Here is an 11447-nt window from a genome sequence, read left to right as displayed (position 1 = left end):
TCCAATGGCTCCAAAAAGAGACTCACGAACTATAATCTTGTCAGCTTGCTTAGGATCATAGGATCATCATTTTAGTCCTGGAAGGGACCTCAGAAGTCATTTAGTCCAACTTCCTCATTTTACAGTTGAGGAAACTCAATCCCTGAGATTTGCTTGAGTTGTAATCCCTAAGAATCCCTGACTTGCATCTAATGTCATACCAGTAATACTTAATAAAGTTGGAGTTAAAATCCTGGTCCTCTGAATCCAAATTCAACATTCTTTTCATTTTGCCATGCTCTCTTCATACTACAGAAACCATTCAGCTGACTAGGGACTTCCTTGATCTCCCCAGTCCCTGTCTCTGCCATCTTATACTTCGAATACATCTAATATAAAATGGGTTATCTAATAGCAACTTGGCTACAGTAGCACCTAGTGATAATTATGTTTTGGAGTCACTCAATAAAATTAATTGAATGTAATCAATTAATAAAACTAAAATAGTAGAATCATCAAAGTCAATGTATCCCACTCTTCTCCTGATCAACTCTGAGCTCAGCTCATTGTTCATTTTGAGATTCTGATTTGTGCACTGATGGACCAACTGTGGGTTGGGGAGGTCCTCCAATGAAGTCCTATTCAGATGTCTTATGGAGGTGTCAAGGGAACCCTGTGCTCTCAAAGGCTGTACCACCAGTTGGTCAGTCAGTAAACATATATTAAGCACTTGCTACATGCCAGGCACTTGCTAAGCACTGGGGATTCAAAGAAAGACAAAATATGGCTCCTGATCTCAAGGAGCTCAGTGTTTAATGGAGGAGACAACATGTAAACAGATATGAGTGAACATGCTATATATAAGATAATTGAGAAATAATCAACTGAGAGAAGGTACTAGAATTAAGGGGGAATCTAAAAAGACTTCCTTTAGAAGGTGAGATTTTAGCTGGGACTTCAAAGAAGCCAGGAAAGGTGGAGATGAGGAGAGGAAGATTTTAGGCATGAGAGACAGCCAGTAAAAATGCTTAGAGTTTGGAGATGAAGTATCTTATTCAAAGAATAGCAGGGAGATCAGTATTACTGGGTCACAAAGTATGTGTGTGTAAGTGTGTATGCGTGGATATGTAAGGTATAAGGAGAATGGAAAGGTGGGGAGGCAGGTAATGAAGTGCTATATGAAGCATAGAATTTCATGTTTAATCCTAGAGATAATATAGTACCCCTGAAGTTTATTGAATGTATGTGTGTGTGTGTGTGTGTGTGAGACATGGTCAGATTTGCACTTTAGGAAGATTATATTGACAGCTGAATAGAGGATGAACTGGAATGTAGAGAGAATTGCGGCAGGGAGACTGACCAATAGACTTTTTCAATAGTCGAGGTTTGAGGTGATGAGTCTGCCCTGTGGTAGTGTCACTGTCGGAAGTGAGGAGAGGGTGTGTGTGAGAGATGTTACAAAGGTAAAATCCACAGATCCTTCTAACAGATGGTGGAGTGAGAAAGACTGACACTTAGGTTTGGAGCTTGGGTGAATGGGTAGATGGTGGCACCCTCTAAAGTAATAGAGAACTCTGCAAAGGGGAGGCTTTTGGCAGGCGGCAGATAATGAGTTTACTTTCAGGCATGCGTAGTTTAAGATGTCAGTAAGACATCCAGTTTGAAATATTTATAGCAGCTCTTTTTGTGGTGGCTAAGAACTGGAAATCAAAGGGATGTTCATCAATTTGGGAATGGCTAAACTATGATTGTGATGGAATATTGTAGTACTATAAGAGATGATAATCAGGATGATTTCAGAAAAAATCTGGAAAGATTTATATGAACTGATGCAAAGTGAAGCGAATAGAACCAGCAGATCATTGTCCACAGTAACAGCAATATTTTTTGATGATGTGCAAATGACTTAGCTATTCTTAGCAATACAATGATCCAAGACAATCCCAAAGGACTAATGATGAAGAATACTATCTGCCTCCAGAAAAAGAACTGATAGTGTTTGAATACAGATTGAAGCATGCTATTTTTCACTTTCTTTCTTTCATCCTTTTTCTTTTATATCTTCTTATACAAAGTTACTAACATGGAAATGTTTTACTTGCTTGCATATATATATATGCATATATATATATCTATATCTATAGATATATATATATCTATATCCTTTATCTAATTGCTTACCATCTCAGGGAGAGGGGAGGAGAAAGAGGGAAGGATAGAATTTGGAGCTCAAAGCTTTTAAAAAAATGTTTAAAAATTGTTTTAAACATGTAATTGGGGAAAACATACACACACATATGTATATGTATATGTATATATATATATATGTATATATATATATGTATATATATATATATATACATATATATATATTTAAAGAGAGAGGTGATGAGGGACTGAGCTAGGTTTGTGGTTCTATGACAGAAGAGGGGTATGATGGACATGTTGTGAAGATAACAATGACAAGATCTGGCAATGGAGTAAGTATATAGGATGAGGAGTTGAGGCGATGACACCAAGTTGCAGGCCTGGGTGACTATGAAGATGATTGTGCTCTTGACAGTAATGGGGAAGTGCAGAAGAGCTTTGCTCAATTTAGATTATAGCATAAGCAAAGAGTAACTTGAGATGAGGCTATAAAGGTAGAGTGGTACAACATTTTAGAGGGACTTGAATGCCCCACAAGGAAGTTTGAACTATATTTGGTAGTCAATAGGGAGCTACCAAAAATTTTTTTTTGGTAGGCAATGGGGTTAAATGACTTGTCCAGGGTCACACAGCTAGTAAGTGTTATGTGTCTGAGGCTGGATTTGAACTCAGGTCCTCCTGAAACCAAGGCCAATGCTCTATCCACTGCACCACCTAGCTGCCCCATTTTTTTTTCTTTTTCTATTCTTTTTTTCTTTTGCTATACAGAAAATTTTTGAGTGAAAGAGTAACATCTCTTGATCTCTGCATAAGAGATGATTCTGATGCAGTGTGAAAGATGCATTGGAGAGAAGAGAGGTAAGATGACCTAGGATATGACATAAATTTATATCAACAATCACAAATGATATAAATACTGTGGATTACTAATAAAATGGTTAGCCTGGAGAAAAAAAAAGACTTATTGGGGATGTAATTACTCTTTTTAAATATTTAAAGATCTGTCAAACTGAGGAAAGATTAGACTTGTTCTGCTTGACAACAGAGAGCCAGGACCAATGGATGGAGGTTATAGGGCAACAGATTTTTGCCTAATGTGAGGAAGGTCTTTTTTATAACTACTCCTGTTCATCAGTGGAATAGGCTGCCTTCCTAGACACTGAGCTTCTCATTATTGAAAGAATTCAGGCAGTGGTTAGAAGACTATTTTGTTCAGAAATATTGTAAAGAGAATTCCTGACTTGAATGGGAGAAGTTAGACCTGTAGGATCTCTCCCAATTCTTGATTGTATAGAGTAAGAAAAAAAAAAGCTATGGATAAATAATTTTATTTTCACTGCGACCTATTTATAAGTGGGATGGGTTTCTGAGAGGGAGGTAGCAGGACTAAAAGTCATCATGGTTTAAGGAAGATTCCCAGGAATGGAATTCTCAGAGAGATATTGGGGTTGGGGTGGGATACTAAGGCCTGGCAAAAGGGTGGAATGAGGTTGCCTTCTCTGTTCTGCATTCCTTAGCCAAACGGGCAAAGAACTGGCAGAAGGTGACAGAGGCTCTGCTTAGAGGCATTAAGGCATTCTCATCATTAAGAGACATAATTCAATCTGCAGTGAAAGTAGCATGTGTATGCTTTCAGCCCCTCCTGTCATTTTTATCATTGACATAAATGGCATGCTTATCAAATTTACTGATGACACAAAGCTAAGAAGCATAGCTAATGCACTTAATCAGTCTCCAAAAACATTGTAACAGTCTATGATATTAGGCTGAATTTAATACAATACCAGTCAATAGGGACAAATGTAAAGTGTTACACTGAGGTCTGAAAAAATGATTTTACAAGTACAATATAGGAGAGGGCATGTTTAGACAGAAGTTTGTCTGGAAAAGCTCCAGGGTTTTTAGTGGATTGCACGCTCAACCTGAGTCAGTGGTGTGTGATTTGAACAATCTGCTCACCATAGAAAGAGTAAAGAACTGGAAGTCAGAAGACCTGGGTTCTAGTGGGGGTACTTCTACCATCTAAAAGGTGGATCTGGAAACAGTTCACTTTTCCTCTGGTTCCTCCTTTTCCTCAACTGTAAAATGAGGGGGGAAGTGTTAATCTAATGTTTAATTCCAATGTTCATTTAGCTCTAAAAGTCTATGAAATTGATTATTGAAGCTTGAACTTTGCTATTTATTATTCAGGATGCTAGACAAATCACTCAGTCTCTTTGCTCCTCAGTTTCCTCTTCTGTAAGGGTTGAAATAGGTATAAATCTTTGATCTTGTTTCAATTGTACATGGCTCATATGTCTGATATAGTACTTTTCCTCTCTGGCCTATTAAGACAGACCCTTTTATTTGTCTATTTGGAAGAAAACAATTATTTTCTAGTTTCATAGCCATTAAAATGAAAAGAATATTGCCACCTGAAAGTTGCCACTAATATACCACTGGCATAATGTTAAATTTTTATGTAAAGATTAATTAGAAGATAGCACAAAGTTTAGGAAATATAAAAGATAAAGTTCAAATTTTAGAGTTTTGTACATCTTAGGCAAAAGCTTTCAGTCACACTGTGTTAATTGACTGGAAATGTTTTTAGATTCTCTCCCTCTTCCCCTCCCCTCTCCACCCCCATTTCTGTATTCTTGGTTTAAGAAACATGCAAGAATAACTATAGGACACTAAGCAAATGTTAAAGTGTTAGCTATTATTATGAAGTTAGGGTAGCACCCTACTAAATTGATAAATGATTGCTATGGGTGAGCCCTCATCTCCTGAAAGTTCATATTTTTCTAGATTTATTTTCAGGAAATATCTTGCACATATCTAACTGATGAAGGCAGTGACAGTGTATTTCTTTTCTCTGGAAAGTCATTGACAAGATGCTTAAATGGTTATCAAAACAGTTTTTTTTTCAGTTAGAATGATGAGGAACCCTACCCTTTTGGAGATCCCAAGACACTGTAACAGAATCATGAATTAAATATGATCACTAATGACATCTCTTAAAATATGTAAAATTTTCAACAGATTTCCATAATAATAAAATGGGTTGGGTTGTTCAACCGAAATACTATTCTTATGATCAAGAGGCCTATCATTCTTTACTCCAGTGAAAGATTTTTCCTCCTAGAGTTTCAATAAGGTGTACCTCGAACATACTTTAGTTTAGAGAAAAAGGCAACTATGAATGCTCTGTTATTCCAATCAATTTATTATTATTGTGCTGAGTTTTCTAGTGGATAAAAGATGGGAATGGGAAAGAGTACACCTGGGTTTTCTTCCTTGCTAGGCCACTTACTGGTTTTGTGTTCTCAGATAATTCACTTCAATTCTCTGTGCCAGTTTCATATGACATACAGCATATATATATATATATATATATATATATATGTATATATATATACACATATATATGTATATATGTATATGTAACACATATCATCTTGAAGTGTTGTGAAATGAAAATAAATAGTGGCTTTGGGGGTCCTCATAATTCTGTAAAATGCCTTATTTTTCTCCTATTTGCTAGGATTTTGAGGGTATGCATATTTTATCTCCTCAATTAATTTGCTTAGGACAGGTACCCTATTTTGCAATTAAAATAGTTTTTAAAAGCAAATACAATTAGTAGGTAGGATGCCAATAACAAATCTATTCTCTCTTTGAGCTGAATGACTAATGGAAGAGGAGTAACTTTGTTTTGTTGACCTGATGAGGAATTCTGCACAAGATATAATCAAACATGACAAAATTCTCCATTCATTAGTTTGATCTACAAGCAGCAATTATTCTTTAACACCCTTCAGTAATTATCATTTAACTTCTTTGACCATCACTACTACTCTACTACTAAGTTTGGCTACCTCTGAATCCCACTTCAAATCACCCACCCAAACCAAACACAGCTGCAGGTAGAGAACCTGGGGTAAAAAAAAAAAAAAGGTGAGGTGGGGTGGGGTGAGAGGGAGATGAAAATGGTCTTTGAGAACATTTTCCTCTCCTACTATATTTAAAACATTTCTTTTCACTTGCAAGTTATTTATAAAGATGTCTTTCCTTTCTCCCTGCAGATCCTAAAGATTTGGAATGACTTTGAAAATATGTGCATTATAATGAAATTCTACCATCTTTGTAACTGTATTCCAAATAAATGTTTATTGGAGGAAGATTAAATGAATGTCATAATTTAGGATTGTGAAATTTTAAATCTTGGAGGGATTATCAATTTTGGATTAAGTTAGATTTCCAGGATTTAGATCTAAGATGCCATCAACACTCTCACTTTATAGATGAGGCAATTGAGGTTCAGAGAGATTAAGAGATTTGTTCAAGGTCACACAGTTCAGTGAAAAAGTCAAGAATAGAAAGCTTAAATTACTTATTACTTTAAAAGTTAATCTTAATGTTTAGTTAGGGGAATATAGGTCCTGTAATTTGTAGGATCATAGATTCAGAAGTGGAAAGGACCTTAGAAATCCTCTAGTCAAACCCTTTAATTTTGCTGAAGACTTGCTGAAGATCCCTCATGTAGTGAGAGCTCAGTCATTGAGAGATGAGATTTGAACCCATTTCCTCTAATTAAAAATATAGTACTCTTATTGCTATAGACCAAAAAAGTTTGTTTCTAAGTTTAGCTTTCATCTAAAGGGAAAAAAGAAAAGCAGAAAACCAAAATAAAATCCACCTCTCGAATGCCAGATTTCCAATATTTATTGCAAACTGTCATTTTATTAGCAAGACCTTGTTTTCGTTACTGTTTATCAAAATAGTCCATACAAGATTATTTTCGTTAAATAATGGACAAAAATTGTCAGACAATCTAAAATCCCTCTGCCTCAAAATGTGGAAACTACGCCTTAAAAAATTAAAAAAAATTTTTTTTAAAGGTCAAGTGAGGACGGCAGTGTAAGGACTCATTGCGCCACCTACTGACCATTTGTGCATCTCCCTTTCTCACAGGTTTTATTCTCCAAAAATTGTAGTTTCTGAAATTATTTCTTTTAAAGGACTGGGAGTGTTGGGGGGAATAACTCATTGTGGCCTCACAACTGGTATTGACCAATTCTGAAGTTTTAAAACATACAATTCATAAAGGAAAGAGAGTTCAGATTTCAAGTATTGTGTACCACACCCGAAAGAGACTAGAGCTTACATTGGCATTGAATAAATACAATACTGACATCAACTACAGCTGAAAGAGACTAGATCTGTTTGTCACCTGTATTCTAACAGGATCTTTACCTGCTTTTTAAGAAAATAAATGCATGGAAAAGAGTAGTTAATAAACAAATTTATTTCCTTTCTTGTTCGGCATGAGGGACTCTTTTATTTGCTTCACTTACCTAAAGAATTTATTTTTACCAATTCATTTCACTGCATATATGGGCATGTTCACACAGACACAATTCATCTAACTCAAACTGTTATTTCTGTTTAAGCTTTCAAAAAGGTCTTATTCCTCCTCCCTCGTTTTCTCTGCTGGTGTGCGAATTAACAAACGTTGCTAGTTTTTCAGTGTAGAACGGTGAAGGTAATTGGGGTCATCGATACAGAAAAGGTGAACCCAGCTCTCAGCGCCTGAAAGGCTTTCTGGCTTATTGTTATTTATATTTGGTGACTGAGAAGTAGGGTTGATGCTACTCTGAGTGTGTGGCTATTCTGTTTGGGAAACCAAGCCCCACAGATCTGGCAGAATTTGACTTCTATCTTCTGTTTAACTGCCTGGAGGGTTGGAGTTACAAAAGGACCTCCTAGGAGGAGTTGAGTTGACACAGACCAGGTGTCTGTCCAAGGCAATCTACCTGCTCTCTGACACATCAAACGAATCATCTGTGTTCCTGGTATTTAAGATCTTTTGCTTCGAATCCTAAGGATGGTTAACTGTTGTGTGGGGTTTTGTTTTGTTTGTGTTAGAAGAATGGGTAGGAGCGGAGAAAAAAGTTGGAGCTAGATAGAGGGCAGGGAAGATAACAAAGAAAAGAGCCAAAGGAAATGTTAGGAAAGAAGGAAGAAAAGAGCGAAGGGAGACCAGTTCGGAGGTGGAGGAGGAAAGTGAAAGAGGAAAGACGTCAAAAAAACAAACCTGAAATCTGAAGAGAAAGAAAAATGCAAACAGTTTACACCTTCTGAATTAAATTATCTCCCCTTTCCGACTCAATAAACTAAAGCTACAAGGTTCTTGCCCACTCAAATATGTAGTAATCTTTCCGTGTTACTTTTTGCTAATGGTTATTTTTCTTGTTTAATATATCTTCGTCTCCCGTCTTCCTGTCTCTGGTCCACAGGCGAGATAATACCTGCCAGAAAAATTTACGGAGAGCCCTTTAGGGATCCCGTCTGGTGGGAAGTTTGTCACCCGGGAGGCTAACCCGATTATTATCCTGAGATGGATTATGTTTACTGTCACCAAAACTCATAGAGATTATAATCCAATTAATGCGCATTACAGTCAATATTAGCTCTGTCTGCTATTTTAAGTCTCTCAGTTGCCCCACGAGTCCTCAAAGGGCAACTAAGCCAGTTCTGATGCAATCCAACCCGCTGCCAGGGAGAGGGGAAAAAAGACTACAAAAGAAAACAACTTCCCGCCACAGCTCAGAGACGTGACGTTTGTCTCCTGCCGTCACCTGGGCATTTTGGACATAGAACAGCTTTAAGGCTCAATTTCTCAAAACATTCCCTAAGGGAGAAACGATCGGTTTGCTTCATTACTTAATCTCTCTCTCTCTCTCTCTCTCTCTCTCTCTCTCTCTCTCTCTCTCTCTCTCAATCTTTATATACATTTCTCCAACTTTGAACCCAGCACAGGCCCGTGGTATTATGTGCTTTTCAGTCACAGGTTTGCTGGAAGAGGGCGTAGCGATAACCCCATTTGCCAGATGAGGAAACTGAGGCTTTCAGAGGTTAAGTGATTTGCCGTAGGTCAACACAGGTAGTAAAGGGTAGAGCCGGGACTTTTAAACTCATTTTACTACTGGAGCTTGTTTGGTTTTTGTCTTTGTTACTCGCAGCGTCCAAGATAGTGCCAAGAACATCGTAGGCGCTTAATAAATGTTGAAGTAATGACTCCAAATCCAGCGCTCTTGCTACTGAATCTGTAATTCACTAGTTTGTGTGTGTGTGAAGTTTATTTTGGGGTGGGCTTTTGGATGTTCAGTTGTGCTATTTAAGCACAAAAGCAAACTTTTCTTTCTTTCTTTCTTTCTTTCTTTCTTTCTTTCTTTCTTTCTTTCTTTCTTTCTTTCTTTCTTTCTTTCTTTCTTTCTTTCTTTCTTTCTTTCTTTCTTTCTTTCTTTCTTTCTTTCTTTCTTTCTTTCTTTCTTTCTGTGGAAGACAAACACACTATTTAGGCATTTATGAAGTAGCTATCTTCCTTCTCCGGGACAGCAAACTTTTCCAGCAAGCCCAGAAAGATCTAACAGCCCCCAATTCCCACTCCCCTTCTTCTCTTGCCCCTCTCTCCCACTCCCCTCTGCTGCTGGGGCTTTCCAGGGGGCTGTACTTTGGCTACATTCCAACACTTTTAATCCGTTTTTTATTGTAAGACCGGAGGTGTTTGCACAGGGGCTGGGATCGCTCCCCCCCAACTGCCCAAGACTTTCCTAGTCTTCTAACCCTCCGCTTCTCTTTTCCTCAATAACCTGTTACTTTAAGTAATGCATTTCGGTTTCGGCCGTAGTCGGGTGGGGAGGGCGGCTGGGGTTTAGTGTAATTTAGTTACTGTGTTTGATTGGCTCTGTCGGGCTCTTTCCCTCTCTCTTTCTCTTCCCCCCCCTCCACCTCCACCAGTCCCTCCCTCTTTCCCTCCACAGTCCCTCCCTCTTGCACCGGGTTCTGTGTCTAGTGTCAGTAGCTCCCAGCCCAAGGCGCATGCTCCGAAATCCCAGTCTCAGCCCCTGCTGCTGTTGCTGCTGTTTGGTTGCTTTTGCTTTGGCTGTCGGGGCTCAGTTTAACAAGAGAGAGAGGGAAAAAGAGAGAAAGAGAGAAGAGAGAGAGAAAGAGAGAGAGAGAGAGAGAAAGAAAGATAGCGAGAGAGAGAGGGAGAGAGACACGGAAAGGGGAGGTGGGGGGGGGAAGACAGAGAATGTCCGCCATCTACCCTCTTCTCCTGGGCGCACTCTCATTCATATCAGCTTCTTCATGAATTACAGCTGAGAAGGGGAGGGTGGGGGCGGGGGGAGTCGGGGTACCAAAAAACACCCCAGCAAACCTCCGGGCCCCCAGGCATGGCCAGCTCGGTAAGTACATGCAAAAAAAAATCTTCTTTCCTCCTCCTTCACCCAGCGCTGCTGCTGCTGCTGCTGCCCAGACACCGCTCCGTGGTTCCAATTAGAGAAAGGTTGGTATGGTTTGCAGTATGCTGCTTTTCCCTCTAAATCTCCACTCCCTCCTCTGCACTCTCACCCCCCCATATACTCCTCCAACCCCCCCCCGCAATTGCAAGAAGCGCGCACACCACACACACACACACACACACACACACACACACGCGCGCGCGCGCACACACTCACACACACACTCACACACACACAGACACACACGCAGACACGGTGGAGGAGGCGAATAATAACTCAGCCATATTTCAGCAGCCGCCTGCAGCAGCCGGGAGCAGAGTGTGTACAGTACAGGGCGGACTCTCAGCAGTAGCGGCACCGGAGGCGGGCGCCGCAGTCGCCGCTAGGATGGTGCGTTCTCTCCCGGCGTGTCTGTGACAGCACCGGTGCTCACACGCAACTTTAACCCCATGCATGTGTGTGTGTGTTGTGTGTGTGTGTAGCGTAACAACGATGGATCTGCCTTACCCCGCCCTCCCCACCCCCGTTTTTCTTTTCCTTTCTTTTTTTAAAATGAATTTTTTTGGGAGCACGGGATAGGGGAGGCCTTCTGGGTGCTCTTCAGCGTGTTTGCGGGGTTTATCGGGGCGGTTTTCTATTCCAGTATGGGGCTCACGGCAACAGGGCACGCTACCTTTTATGCGTAATGTTTGTTTTGGGGAGGGGGTGGTGGCCGGGCATGTTAAGTTATTAATGCATTGGCGTGTTGTATGCTTTTTGGGTGTGTGTATGTGTGTGACGACGTCTTAAATTTGCTGTCCACGAGTCCTGCAATAAAAAGCACTGGAGTTTGTGACTTGCCCATTAGCAAAAGATGCCTACAGTTTAAATTCTGCCTGGCACTGCGCTGCACATGCATGCATGCAAGCATGCATGTACTCTCTCAACACATAGATATACACAGATACACACAAAGACTTAATAGTATTGTTCCTTTTACGGGATTACTTTCTATGAAGGGGTTCCCCATCCCCCATTCTTCGCTGCCACCTG

At 39.7% G+C, this 11447-nt stretch overlaps 1 protein-coding gene across 6 annotated transcripts in view; it reads left to right on the top strand.

The window, feature by feature from the left end:
• Positions 1-9950: 9950 nt before the first annotated feature.
• MLLT3 (MLLT3 super elongation complex subunit) overlaps positions 9951-11447 on the top strand; it is a 317963-nt gene continuing 316466 nt past the window's right edge. For 2 of the 6 annotated variants that reach the window (XM_078153056.1, XM_078153052.1), the window contains exon 1: positions 9951-10358. In XM_078153056.1, the coding sequence (XP_078009182.1) occupies positions 10347-10358 (12 nt within the window). In that variant the 5' untranslated portion in view covers positions 9951-10346. Of the gene's footprint in view, positions 10460-10599; positions 10806-11447 lie in introns of those variants that run through there. The other 4 variants (XM_078153054.1, XM_078153055.1, XM_078153057.1 and 1 more) reach the window with 4 other exon arrangements.

Source organism: Phascolarctos cinereus, unplaced genomic scaffold (genome assembly GCF_003287225.1).
Source record: "Phascolarctos cinereus isolate Bilbo 61053 unplaced genomic scaffold, phaCin_HiC Scaffold_4;HRSCAF=312, whole genome shotgun sequence".
In the NCBI taxonomy this organism is placed as follows: domain Eukaryota; kingdom Metazoa; phylum Chordata; class Mammalia; order Diprotodontia; family Phascolarctidae; genus Phascolarctos; species Phascolarctos cinereus.
The sequence above is the reverse complement of the archived record's forward strand: the minus strand, read 5'-3'. Positions and strand labels throughout refer to the sequence as shown.